The sequence below is a fragment of the Branchiostoma belcheri genome, unplaced genomic scaffold (genome assembly GCF_001625305.1).
Source record: "Branchiostoma belcheri isolate BF01 breed outbred unplaced genomic scaffold, Haploidv18h27 scaffold139, whole genome shotgun sequence".
NCBI lineage: Eukaryota > Metazoa > Chordata > Leptocardii > Amphioxiformes > Branchiostomatidae > Branchiostoma > Branchiostoma belcheri.
This window is the reverse complement of record NW_017802813.1, coordinates 328,538-343,607: the sequence shown is the minus strand read 5'-3', so window position 1 is coordinate 343,607 and position 15,070 is coordinate 328,538. Positions and strand designations below refer to the sequence as shown.

Here is a 15,070-nt window from a genome sequence, read left to right as displayed (position 1 = left end):
TGGCAGGTTAAAAAAAAAGTACCCTGAATCATACTAGATTAGCGTAAATGCATGTTAATGCGTTCAAAACAAGAAAAAATTGTTTCCGGGTATTAATCTCTTGAATCACGGCGCTGAATATTGACGCAAAAATATTTCGGGCATCGCGCGCCCTTCCCGCGTCACGTGTAGGCATCTCGCATCTCTGATTGGTTGTTGCGTCTTAAGATGACTGAGCCGACGCGCGTTTAAACAATTTTTCTTTGTTCGATTTATCACACTTCACAGAGAATTGTCGCCAATGGCTACTTCTTTTTGTTGCAATATATAATACTTCACGGAGAATTGTCACCTATGGCTTCTTGTTTATATTTTGTGTATGTAAGACAGCATTCACTTTGACCTGAACTCCTCCTCCACCCCTGCAAAAGGCTTGCCTTGACTGAGTTGGCCAAGGACCAGGCTCGTAAAGTATCAAGGTTGTTTGCAAAATTCCATGAAACTCCAGGGACATAAGTGACAACTGTCTTAGCAGATGAATTCTTTCTGGTAGGTCTTTCAATAAAGTTCTACGAAGTGTCCAAAGCTTACAGAGTACACAGAGTACTTGGGCATGTAAGCTGTGGTATAGAGCTTATTCACCACACGTCATCATGACGTCACGACCCCTCATGTCCCGTGCGACGCCATTTTGGGGCTACAGCGCCTACAGCGAGTTTCCAAGCATTGAAATGGCCGACAAACGTTAGGTAAACTGTCCTTTGTCCTATTACACGAAGAGTTTACCACCACTCATACCTCTCGTTACTGGAACAAAATAAAATCTGTTGGGATTGACCCGTTTTTGTTGAGTTTTGATCAGTCTGATCGAGACGGCGTCTACCGCCAGCGGAGTCCATTGACGCGACTTATTTGGTACTGGGCCGAAGTTTTTACACACAACATCGGTTCAAACCCTCTAAGAGTCTGGAAGCGTTGTATCAGGATGTGTAGAGAGTGTTGTGGGACATGCAGTTGCGTGGTGACAAGTGCGTTGTAGTCGGGATACGCAAAAGGTCGCTATTTTGGAACAGCCCCGGACTGTGTCTGGATAATAACAAACAAATGCGGGGCCATCGGCCGCCATCCTCAGTCCGCACTGCCGCGACTGTGGCTGGACAAGGTGAGTGTTACAAGTTGCCAGTGCCCTGTTCTACATGGACATTTACCACAGAGTAAAGGGACAGGTAGCTCCGAGTCCAACATTTTACCGTGTTCATGGCTACCCACGTTTCAATCTACATGTACATGTACAGCCCCGTACGCCGCGCCAGGATTAAACACACCGATTTCTGATCAGCAAAGAAAGACTGAAAAGCCAATCTTGACAACATGAAAAGTGGACACGGAGCCAGAACAACCCCAAGGACAATGTTCCTAACAAGAAGAGTGTCCAAAACGTAGATTGTGGCCCAAAATACACAACTATCGCCAAGAGTTTGCATAGCATTGCGTATAGCGATAGCCCCAAAATGGCGGACGCCAGGGGGAGAGTCACGTGACGATCTGTGGTGAATAAGCCCTATAGCATGTACAATGATGAATTGTTACTTATTTCAATAAAAAAAATCCCTCCTACACTTAATTTAGACAGTGACAACACATGTTATGATGAATTGTTTAATATTAAGCTTATTTCTATAAAAAAAATCCCTCCTACACATAATTAAGACGGCTGTCTTCAAAGCATCAGTTTCTATTTTTGTAAATGAACAGCTGACTTTTAAGCCTATTTATATTCTCTCAATCTGGAATTTCCGCATCATTATAAGGAGGTGCTTCAAGTTTAACCCTTCAAATGTTACAAATGACTACTCCAGTCATTCATACTTATAGTTGAGCTCTTTTTCAATTCCAATACTAATGCAATTGAACTTGAAAAAAGTTCCTTTTACTAAGCGCAAGTGTGAATAAACCTAAAAGTCACTCGGCTACTTTCTACGCATAAAAACACTTCAAGATTAGGGCTGTCCACAGAGCACACTCTATTTTAATAGGTTCCAGCTTTAACTGAAGGAGTACATGGTGCTCTAGATCTTACTCTTTAGATGAGGGTTCTATCTTTTCAAACTAGGCATTTGTTGCAAATTAGTGTTGTGAATTTCAGCTAATTAAAATGGTTAAAAGGACTTAAGTCTGACTGCACAGAGGGTTAAGGATCCTGGACTGCTGACAAGTTCGGCACTTGTGATTCATTAGGATGTACTTTTTACCTTAACCTTTACCCTGCTGCAGACCTCCTCCATGCAACAAGTTTGTGTTGATTACAGCGGGTTATGGTAAACATAGAGGTAAAGTAACACACATGTCTGTATATTTGCTGTAAAATCATTACGTAGTGTTGGTTGGAGTGTTAATCACTTGGATGCTGGCCAGTTGGTGAGGTGTTTTCCTGTGTGTCGGCTGGGTGCCTGTTCCCAATCAGCTGGAGCTGCAAAGAATGCAGACATACTAACACAATTTACCAGACCCCATCCCGCTAGCCATGGACTGTCTTACTGTTGACCTCCAGACTATGCACCCATCAATGTCAACCTTTAGGGAGACAATGGGATCTCAGTCTTCCATTGGTGGTGGTCATTTACTGTCAAAATCTTTTAACAGACTCGTCTCAAAGTTACATAAGCAGATATATAGAGAAGTTTAAGTGATCCTCGGGCAGGAACAACACAATTATACAGAACACATCAGCTCTCTTTAACTGTTTCCTGTCTCCAGCATCCAGTCAAAGGTGACTGACTGGCATACCATATGTCTTGTTAACTTCACAACAAGGTTGACACTTGACATGTAAGAGAAGTTCTAGAAAGTTTTAGAAAGGCACAGGTCAAAATTTGTATGCTGGAAATCAAATCTTTTGATCAGAATTCGAGTATAATTAGACTCAGATGGCCTTGTCTAACCCCCGGGGTCACAGCCTTGAGACAAGGTTATGGCCAAGACACGTCAGCAAAAGAGGTCATTGCCATCAACTTTGGGAAACTTCTGGTCGAATTCTGGAACCAATTTGCATATCATGTTTTGCTAATATTAGGGTTTATCCTTTACACAAGAGGATGCCTACAACATTTCCAGAAAAGCATGAAAACAATTTTTTTATTCATCATCATAATTTTTGGGGGTCAATGTGAAATGAAGTTTGTTACTAATGACTCTAGCTTGATGAATATTAACTATGTATTTGGGCCAAAAAAGTTGTTTGAACAAAACTGTGAATAGGTCTTTCTTTATTAGAGGGTTGAGAACAGACCACGGGAAAGATGACATGCCATCTTCGTCCCAAGTGCAATTGCACAGTGACATCACATGATGTACGATGATGTGTGGGGAGGGATGTCCTTTTGGTAGCACTTGTGTCTGTTCAAAAGTGGGACCTGTTATTTCTCCAGCTCACTTTAGCTAAGGTTGCATACACAACCAACCAGTCCCATGCGTGGGGGACAGGAGATATCCCAGCTGTTCCACCTACTCAGGACAAACGTGAGGAAACTACATCTGGCCTTTCCTTGCCAAGGCCGGGCCCATTGACACTAAGGATATCCACTGGCTAGTGCGGTCTTTGCAGTCACGCAACTATGACACAATTCAACGTCAGCCATGTTGGTTGGTTGAAGACTCGAAACTTCATTACATTTTGTGTGGAAAGTTCTTCAATATCCTTTTTGTCATGTCTTCATATTTAGAAATTATCAACACATCCTTTTGCAGATGTCAGAAGTCTGTCACCCTTAGAAATGGCTAGTTGCCATCTTGGATCTGTAGCCAATACAGCAACAGAGCTTGGTTTCATTTGCAAGGTGTGCATCCTCTAAAAAAGCCAGACACCCTGTCCTAATACCTATATTCAGCACTATATTGTAACTGAATTTACTGTTATAGATTTGCAAGGGTATCAAGATGTGTGGTATTTTTACTGTAAGTTCCACCAGCAGCCAAAATGGAAGAGTTGTGCTGCCAACAGCTGACTTTTCTTCTTTGAATGGAGTCACGACGTCACACAGGGATTGAAGCCAAATCATGTGCCTCTCTCAGACACAGCCCACCTGTCACTTGTCTATTCTCAAATCAAATTAAAACTTCATCCACATCAGTCAAGCCAACATGCTTGGATGTCAGTCTGGCTAGTGCCCTTTTCTTGGACTTCACCCACGAAAAACACTTCCAAGTCTGGTTGGCTGCTACATATAATTGGTTGATCTGATCAGGTATGTCTGTCAGGAATACTAGTAACAGACAATCGTCATGCAATGTTGATATGCCTGAACAATCATGGTGGTTGGTGATTTTGAGTTCCCTAACTTTACTTCAGCTCTTGCTCAAACCAAACTTGAAAGACTTTTTCTCCACACACCCCATTGGTAACAAAAGTACCTGTCCACCTGTCATTTATGATTCGATCCTTATAACCCCTAAAAATAAACAATTAGAACATTGTGTAGAATTTGTATTGTGTCATAAAGGAAGAGACTTATGAATACCAATATTCCATACTTGTGTACATGTTGAGTCACCTCTGTACATTCAACCCTCCAAGTGTCATGGTTAAGGTCCCTATCATCGTCACATCTCAGGGTTCCCTTCAGGGCACGATCTATGGGGGTTAACCAGGTTAACCTTGTGCTGAAGGGAACTCTGACATCTGAGGGCCATGCCTTATTTAGCGTTACCCGAGTTTTCAGCCAATCAGGACCCTACCTGTAAAAACCTCATTAATCTCTTGAAAAGGTACGTCCTGATTGGCTGAAAACTCAGGTAGCACTAAACAAGGCAATATGGCCCTCAGATGTTAGGATCATAAGTCAGCAAACCAATCAATCAAGCCGCAGGCATCAGAGTAGATGCATGGCGGCTGTAGCAAACCCCATCCTTCTTAATTCTAAGTTCTTGTCAGAAACACTTGATTGTACTTACCCTATTGCCTTTCTGCCCTACACAGGAGCAAGAATTTTGGCCACTGCAACCCAAACATTGTGTACCCTGCAGTAAACAAAAACAAAACAACAGAACATGAGTATGGTTTCCACAGGAATAAACTGAATACAGGTGTGTCAAAATATAACAAACTTTGGTGTATCTTGTCATTCATTGGCCACCAAAATCAGCACTGCCTGTGCTTATCATGTGGTACAACTGAAGCTGCTTTATCACAATACAAGCCAGTAAAAATGCTTTAAATATTCACTAAATAGACATGGCGAGGAAATGTTGTTTGACCTTGACTTGAAAGGTAAACATATCAACTTAATTGTTCTTTCAGAGATATGTCATGCAGCATAAACAATGAGCCACAGCTGGACAGTACCAAGGCTTGTCACAAGGTTTTTATGCCAGCCCACCACTGGTATTCACTGTTGAACATCTAAGACAATCAAATTTAGAAAGAGGTGCCTTAGAAATGTTTTAACTTTTATCCTGCATTTTGAGAGGGAAAGGCTTATGAGTCAAGTAAAGCTAAGTTAATGTCACTGTTGGAATAGTATTTAATGTCTTCTTCGAAATCTTTATGTAGAAAAGGTGGGCGGGGCGGCACAGTGGGGCGATTGAAAATTTTACCAGCTGCATTTTGCATTGCCTCATATATGTGGGCGCTGTGGCGAATTTCAGTGACCCACAGTATGTTGCCAACAATGCAGTTTTTCAGCTTTGTGGGGGTGCTCTTACTTCTGCAGTTATTCCACAGAAAATAATGATGGCGGCGCGCACTTCTTTTGCGTAAAACATTTTCTCTATAAAAATGGCTGTCGCTGCATCTCCAGTCCGGCCAGGGTGTCTCGAGCAGAAAGAGAGCATCAAATGACACTCCAATGTTTGCAAAGGGCCCTTTGGCAGAAAGTCTGGAGTTATAGACTAAAATAACAAGCTGACATGGGTCAGGTTGTGTACAAGTTACAACGATTTCTGGAATGCATTATTTACACAACTTCTCTGAACCAGTAGTACAAGGGACTTATTAATTAGCAGTAATATTACAAGCCCAGCTTTACAAGGATCACATGTTGTCCAAGGGGCACTTTAGACTGACGACGGTTCGATAGTCGTACGAATGTTTATCGTCAAGATGTTGCCGGCGACGGTATTTTACCACCGTCTAAACACGATCAAAATAGTCGCACGACGGTAATCCTCGAATCGTCGTCACTACCACCTCGGACCCTATCGTGCGATCCTTCAGCGGGGGGTCCGAGGAGGATTTTCCACCGTCTAAAGTGAACCGTCGCCGGCGACGGAAGTGGGAGGTCATTAGCCTTATGCAAATAAGCCTGCAAGCGTTATTTCATGTCCAAGCACATCGCCTGTATCATTAAATGTCGTCAAACCAAAGACTTTATATCGTCATACGTGTCTAGTACAATCCCCTGCCACCAATCGCTACTTTTCCTGTGTGAACCAATCCGCCGATCCACATTTCCCGGCCAATGTAGCCAGGCCGACGTCAGCACCGAACGCCGGGTTCAAACCCGGAGTATTGCCCCGCTCGGTACATGTGCCATATACCCCTTATTTGCTGGGCACAAACTCGGCGTCTCATCAACAGGACAACGAGTTAAAAGCAGAATAAAAACAATCTGCTGCAGCATGCCGAAAAAAGGGGTTCTCTCGCCATTTTGAATTGGCGCGCGGCGTGCCCTCCTGCGCTGCGGGTGTTCGCCACACATTCTGGTCATGTGTCTAAAGCCAGCCGTCGCCAACAACGATTGTCGTGCGATCGTATACCGTCGTCAGTCTAAAGTCGGCCCAAGTTGTACATGCACATTAAAAGTTCAGTAGAAAGTGATGATAAACACCTTACTGCACAGGGTGAACTTTTGATAAGTCAAAGTTGAGCTGGCTTTCATCACTCCACACAACTTTCAGCTAGGCTCTATTATATTACGTAACAAACCTTGAACATTTTTTGTGGCCATTTTCCCATGTAGCACAATGTCAAGACCTTGAGCATTGCTATAAAATCATATTTATATGAAACAGAGTATTCAAGCAGTATGAAATCAAGAATAAAAAGGGGTTAACCTTGCTTTGTTGTACTTTAAAGATGGGCTACGTTTAACCCCTTAACCCCCTCCATCCTTATCTATCCACGAAAGGTTACTGCATTCCTTATCCTTAGATTTGATTTCCTGGTGCCGTAGTTTCTCAAGGAAAGACTTTGTTAATGTTATTGATACAACTCCTTGTTTGTGTGGTTTTACCTATCATGTCACATACTGACCTCCTGCGATGGGCCACACACACAAGTGTATGTATCAGTCAATCAGTAAAAATGTCATCATTTATTGTGATTCCCTGTGAATGTTGGATCCAAGAACACGCAGGGCTCGAAATCCTACACAGGTTACAGTACAGGTTAGGTGCAGGTTGACACCATAAAAACCTGCATTTATCTGCATTTGCTGATGGTACAGCATCTCTAGCCCTGACATATGTTTGATAAAATGTGGGAAATTCAGACCTTACCCTCGGTAATACTTTTAACTTCTAAAAATAATGCACCACCAAATGGTATAGTTTCTTTAGACCGCATTCTTTGGTGATCAGCATTTTAACCATTTGTTGTCTTTGTCCTCAGACGAAGCATCTCAGGTAATACGAGGTATGCTCCACCTCACCTGAAGTGGTGGGGGCTGTCATGCTGGCTTAAGGGAAAATTTCTTCACAAATAAGGCATCTCTTTGTGTAGCTCTTAATCCAGTATGTTAATGCTGTGTACTAGACTTAAATCCCATCAGCATGAAACTCAACTCGATCCATTTTCATGCACTGTCAATTTCCAGTGTATTTTGGTAAAAAAAGATTGAAGCTGATCTATTGGTCAGGCATGCTTTCTCTAGGATGGGGCTTGAATGCTGATCTACCTGAGTGTTAGGGTTCGTAACAGAACTTAGACATGCTATCGCCCTTCATTGGAAGGAATCTTGTAAGCTATACCCTGAGCAGAACAAACTGTTGATGAGGCTCTACAACAAACTATTCCTTCAGTTCAGTAGAAAGCTAAATTTTGTATATAACACATCACCACTCTCAAGAATGCCTTTAATTTGCAGTTGTAGAGCTTTGGTATGACGACTTTGACTGGGTCCTTACCCCGGTACAGTACTGGTGGGATGTCGTAAGGGAGGTTTGCTAGTTAGGCATTTCTGATTAATAGGTTACCTGAGGCTACAAACAGTTTTCTTGGCACAGGCAATATTTCGACAGAATCTATGTTCTTAGCGTGTGAGAAACTGCCAAGATGAAAATAGACACAGGCAGTACCTTTCAGCAAAGGGCTAAAGGTAGGCTACCCTGGGTCTACACTTGGCAAGGATGTTTCTCCCCGCTGTGAATCATGCAGTAATAGATACTGTTTTCTTAGACTTTTCACCTATTCCATGCCAAAATACTGATCCTGGCTGCCCATTATTTAAAAATCTAGCCAATAAGGGAGAAGCAGTGTTTCACTGCAGGTGTGTGCATCCACAGTATTTTCTCTGGCAAGTTTGTGTAAAACACTTTCAGCTGAGCTACTGGATCTGATTATTCTTCTTTTTGTTGGCATATGCGTACACATTTTATTTCCAAGTTAACAGTAACAGCAGTGAATACATGTAGCATTATGGATAAAAGTTATTATTGAATTAACATAAATTAACATTGATTTATTACAAAGAAAGCATAACTTAGTCAAAGCTTGCTTGGCGTCATTTAACCCTAAGGTTTTTGTCACCAACGTTGACGTGACAATGTTCCTAACGAACTCTACTTCACTTCTGGACACATTTGCAGATTTACCTGACATGCCAAAGTAATCTCATACATATGCAAATTTGCCTGCCTCACAATGAGGTCAACAGCATGACATTTTGAAGGTTAAAGTCAGACCAGTTCGAGTGTGTATGAAACTTTGAATAAAGAGATTTTGGTCTGTAGCAATTGTCTGCGAACCACAGGATTTCCTCAGTCTAGAACTTGACAACAATATGCCAGGCCACAGGGCTTTGTTTAGCTTTCTGTGGCTGAAGTAGGCAACAGGAGACTCCTTCACCTGTTTGCTTGTTTAAGACATGAGTAATGTCTATGTTGTGGGTGGGGATGGGTGGGGGGCTCTCTGGGAGGTCTTACAGGTATCTGCAGATCTCCAACAGCACAAAACCCTCACAGGAAACCACAAACATCCCAAACTAAGCTGTCTGGCGTTTGTGAGGATAGAGGTTTTCCTTACCAAATACAAGATATGAATCACTCAGCTGGGCACACATCGGTCAAGGCGTACTGTTCCAGATATGTACGCCTAGTCCTAGAAGTTGTTTTTGTTCCAAGAGTGCATCACTAAGAACACAGAAGTTGTCCCTACTCTTTCGAAAACAAACATGGCTGTCAGACGTCAACCAATCACAACCCAGAAGTTCTCACAATGCTTTAATTAGATCTTGTTGGACACTTACACTAAGTTACAGGGAAGACTAGGGATTTGTGTTGGGAAGGTTCAGTAGTCATTGGTCTGTTGTAATTATGTCTCTAACATAAAAGCAATAATTATTAATAATTTTACATGTAGGCATGCATTTTGTCATTCTTTTTCTTTGTAAGAAGATTATAAGCAAGCATATAGCATTGTGGGAAAGGGAGCCATCCTTGACTTGTTGGCAAACATTTCAAAATGGAAAAGCATGTGTGCTATTCCCGAAGTACTTGACCTCCAGTTATGAAAGTATAGTTGTTCACGGCCCAGAACGATCTGGCAATTTGGCTTGGGAATCTCAAAACATCTACATGTCTAACTCCACTTCCTGTTGTCAGCATTGAAGGAGAACCTACTTTAAACTCACGAGATTTGAAACATACGAATGAATCTTAAGATTAAATACATAGTTTTGGTGAACTCGGATTGGTGTCTGTTTCTTAGTAGATAGTTATTCTTCTGAGTTGGTACTTACTGGTTTATCCATGTAAATTGTACATTTGAAGCTACATTATTTTTGGTATAAATGATCAATGGTTCATTGTAACTATCTACGTAAGACTTGATCCTTATGTGTTAAAGGTTTAATATTTCAAAGATGCAGTAAAGTACAAAAACATAATTTTTCAAATACACTTTAATGTTTTTGTTGCTTTTTATCAAGTTTATGTTGTCCTACTGACTTGGTGCCACCCCCTACTTTTAATGAATGAAGGAATGAAGGATGGAGAAACCTTCATTGCACCTTTCTGCCCCAATGGACAAGACAGTTTTGAAGCTGCAAAGTAAGTTCTATTTCATTAACTCTGCATGAAGCTTTCATTAACTCTGCATGAACTGAGGAGATGAATGGGATAATAGAGACACCACAGGGAAGTCATGTGGTCCAGTAAGCCCAGTAAACAGGACAAAAAAAGAGACCTGTAGTTTTGTCAATAATGGTTTTCTGCATGATTGAACCAGAAATCCTGCATCCCAGCAGCAAAGACGGGAAGATGCTGAACCAGGGATAATTTCCCATCTTCTCATATCAATGATTTCTCAGAAATTCTCCTGAAATTCTAAAGCTTTGAAAGTTTAATATCAATAGGTTGTTTTCTCACAAGCTTGTACTTTTGCTGTCAAAAGTTTGACAATCAATAGTGGATCGAATTTGTTGAGGTATAGAAATTCTCCAGCCAAAAAAGGAGACCCATACCAGGAGGTCTTTAAGGCTTCATACCAGGAAGATCGTTAGCGCTAATCATAGACTAAAAACTTCTAATCTCCTAAGAGACAGGAGGATTTTCTGCTTAGCACAGCACTTATTATCAGGAGATCTTAATGTTAATCAAGAAACCAGGGAGGGCACAACACATCAATACCAGGTCTTACTGCTGAGAGGACTGCAGAACATCCTTTTAGTCTTTTTAGCATTTATTATTGGCAAATCGTAATCAGGAAACCTGGGAGGGCAGTAGTACCATACATCAGAATTGAGAGGATTGCAAAACTGAAAACATGTTTTTTTTTTCTTTCTGCATTGACTTCCCTACTTATTCACACCTGGTTCTTTAATGGCTAACTAGACTTGGGTTACCATCTCCTAATGGGGTTTAAAGTATGCTAAGTCTTCGAACTTCAACCTTTACCTGAACTGATTCAGCAGATGTTTTACATACTGTTACACAGTTTATACTATAGCCTCTAGGCCTAGTCCCTGTTGACATGTACTGTAACCTATATAAATGTAGTAAATGCCTTGAGGTTCAAGTACAAGAAGCACTTTATTGTCTGGTTAAAACACATTGTCCGTCTTGTTTCATGAATTTCTGGACATTTGTTATCAAACTGTGTGGATTTATTACCAACCCAAACCATTAACCTTCTCCTTGCTGCCTAACCCTGTACCCAATACAGATTTGGTAAAAAAAGGTTAACTTACATTGTAGCAGGCAGACAGCTACATAAATTGTCGGATTGAAGTCCATGATCGTAGTTAATGCATATCTGATGACATCTTTCTTCTTTCATTACAGGTGCCTAGAGTGATCACCTTCCCATCTTGTAATGTAAACATGTACTGACATATTTCAAGTTAGAAACGACTTTAATTAGTGGTAATAGAGTTTGACGTTAACCAGATGTAAACAACTGGTATGTTGATAAATGTGAGGCTTTAGATACTTTTTTCTTTTCTTGATCTCACAGGAAGGCCTTGCTCGGAAGCCACTGGAGTCTGACTTCAAGTATCAAGCGAGCAGCTTTTATCAGCCTCTGCACAGACCCCTTTTTCAAGTGTAGGAAAAGTTGACTTCCTTCTGATATTTTTGTACATTTCCATCTCTGGGGCGCAGTGGCATTTATGGTACATGTAGATGCACAGGCAAATATCCTCTCACAAGTACCAGCAAGCTTCCAGAGGAAGTTGAGGATACCTACACCGTTGCTGCGAAATATTTGCTTGGGGATAAAGGATTCCAACAAGCCGTTATTTACTGACAGCAAACATTTACCACCACTTATGTCCCAATTGTATAATCAGCCAACAGAGTCTGTGTCAATACCCCTAACCACACACACAAGGGCACTCAAATTAGTCAGAAGGGTAAGAGGTCTCTGTCCAGTTCGTCTGTTGTGTCTGGGTCATGGCATCTATTTGCCGTCTTTAGTTAGGATTCATTACCATTGTCTGAACTTGTGAAATGTAGGAGGTTGATTTGTAGCTACACGTAGACGGTGACCCTGACCCAGGGCAGTCGTAACAGGAAGAGGCTGTCAAACACTACACTTACCCCTGAGTCTAAACTAAACCTACTGTCCTCAACATATGTTCCCATCTGGATAAAGGTCCATCTTTTCAAGTCCGGAACATTCCACTGTGAACCTGACCTTCCCTTCACTTCTGTTCGCGTCACAACTGTTATGAAATACTTATGCTCAGTGTGAAACATGAACGTCCTGGGCGTAAGGTTCGTTTCATGCACTGAAACAACATGCCTTGACACGACAAATAAGCGTTGGTGTATAGATACATAGACCTGGTAATCTATGTGGCTGTTTTTCGTGATAACAGCCTTGGTACAACGCAGTGGTAGTTGAATGAATACAGGACTGTATCCCGAGGAAATCGGTCTGGCCTGTGCTAGACAGGAATTCTGCCCTGCCTGCTATGAAGAGGGCGTCTTCCTGCCTACGCTGCCCGGGTCTTACCACATGTCTTACCGCGGTATTACCTGCCCGAGATAGACGGAAGGGCTGACAAGGCTGTGCAGGGGCCACTTCCTGTCTAGGCTAGTCCGAACAGACATAACCACCTTTCAACAGGTTGTGATGGAACATGCCAACACCTTTTTTGGACCAAACACGACTGAAAGTATTTCAAACATCCTGAGAGCCAGAAGAGGCAAGGTAACCACAGAAATGTCTCAGCTTGCAACCTTCATGGCTCAAAACTGGACAAAAGAATAACCAATTTTCATGTCTAAATGCATTAAGTTAAAATCTGACCTGTCTGATAAATGTAAGTAAGTATACAACAACATGGCAGCATGTCATGGGAGAAAAATTGAGCATGTACATTTTTCCTATGAGCGATTAGATTTTGAATGATGCATACAATAGGTCTCCTTCAATTTCAAAGGCTGAAATGTCTTACCGGAACATTTTTCCTGTTTCCTTCCAAAAAGTTCAAAACGGGCCATAATTTGTGGCACATGGTCAGGAAGGTTGGCCCCTTTCATTGCCAAGTTTTCCAGACACATCACGTCAATGGAAGTGCAATGTGTTGTAACCAATCACAACTTCAGTCTTGTACCGTATCAAACAATGGGCAGCAGTCTGGCAGCCTTAAAAATCTGCTTCAGCTGTCTTCAGTTCAACACACAAGCACAAGTAAAGGCAATGTTGTCAACTTTCTAATAAATGGGTGCTATGTCAAGGGTCAGAGTTGATCAGTGAGGAGATAGGAAGTCCATAGACAACCTGGATGGTCACTGAAACATGGCAGCAACCTGAGACAACAATGCTTCCCTATAATTAGGGAGAATATACTATATTCTCCCTATTCATATCAGCAGGATCATCTTGCAATAGTGGAAAATGTGAAATAATCTCAAGGAATAACAATATCAAAGCAGATTTTAGGGTGAAAGATCTTTTTGTCCGAACGGCTACATTTCTCTTCATAAGATATGACAATTAATTAAAAGTTATGATTTTTCATCTATCATCTGTTTTGGGATCATAAGCGGACATAGTAGATTCATGATCATTTCAGTCTGCATGACTGCTTGAGAAGTTGAGTGCCTAACTTCACAGTGGTGTGAGAGTCACTCTGTCACAGTGCAACCAACATTCACAAGTAGGTGTTTCCTTTACATACCATTTTTCTTCAAGAAAGAGCTTTTACCAACTTTGTGTCAATATCTTGTACTACTGTACACCAAGATGTAACAATTTTTTCTGGCTGCAGATCAAATGAAGAAGTACATGCATTTGTGTACTTAACATAATTTCAGTAATCAGAACTTTAAAATTTTCAAAGCCTTTTGAACTTGGCAGCAACTGACCTCCAATCCCTTGGGAATTAACGCATTCTCTTTTTAGCGAACGCCCACGAAAGCCCACCAATTGTCGCACGAATCTTAAAATTTTTGGTGTGGTCATGTCCAGAGTGTGCTCGCGGGTGTCCATGCCAAGTTTGAAGCGAATCCATCGAGCCGAACTTAAATAAATCGAAATTTACTGGGTTTTTTCTCTTCTTGGCGAACGCCCACTTTTACTTCCGGGTTCGCTGCGAACGCCCACTACTCTTGGCAAAATTTCGGCCCTCGCGCAACGCCGGCAAAATCCACCACCACAAATATGTTCCTATATGCCTCCCCCTGCATTTCTGACAAGTTTCCGTGCTTTACGAGCTTTTAAAGTACCCATTTTTTGACAAAATATGCGCTGCGACGAGCTCGCCGCCTCCGCGTATACGTTCCACCTGGTCACGTGACTTGCGGGCGGGGACTGTTCGCTAATTTCATGATCAGCGGGAGGGAGGAAGAGTTGCAGAAAAACGCAATCTACCGCACAAAAAGGGCAGAATGTCGTCTTTGTAACATCAAACATAAATGATTTCCTTTCCTGCATAATTTTCACCACGGTTATTATTATAAGCTGCGATATCACAGACATAGTGTTGCACAATTGATACACTTCTCAAACCAGGGATTCATACAACTGTATCAGGTTACCTGCAGCACGCACCTTCCAGTCGCCGGCGGTGTGGACAACAATGTAACCGCTTGTTGCATAATTATTTATATATTCCATATATATATATATATATATATATATATATACCCTCTGGTATACATGTGTGTGCGTCATATTATGTAAGAATTTTTTTTGCATAACGTTGCGTGTCTATAGTTCAGCAGAACAATTTTACAACATACTAATTGTTGCCAGCGTTGCCACTGCTAGAACCATGGAGTTATACTCCATGCTGGAACCGACAGATGCTAATCCCAAGCAAGTGCGTCTCTAACCAACGACGTATAAAACCCGCTCTCTGCTCCCTCCCGCTCGATCATGAAATTAGCGAACAGTCCCCGCCCGCAAGTCACGTGACCAGGTGGAACG

At 41.7% G+C, this 15,070-nt stretch overlaps 1 protein-coding gene across 1 annotated transcript in view; it reads right to left on the bottom strand.

Annotated features, from left to right (window-relative positions):
- The window catches only part of LOC109464464 (collagen alpha-6(IV) chain-like), a 29,014-nt gene that overhangs the window by 8,390 nt on the left and 5,554 nt on the right, over positions 1–15,070 (bottom strand). The window contains exon 3 of the mRNA XM_019761454.1: positions 4,930–4,995. Coding sequence (XP_019617013.1) covers positions 4,930–4,995 — 66 coding nt within the window. The remainder of the gene's footprint in view (positions 1–4,929; positions 4,996–15,070) is intronic.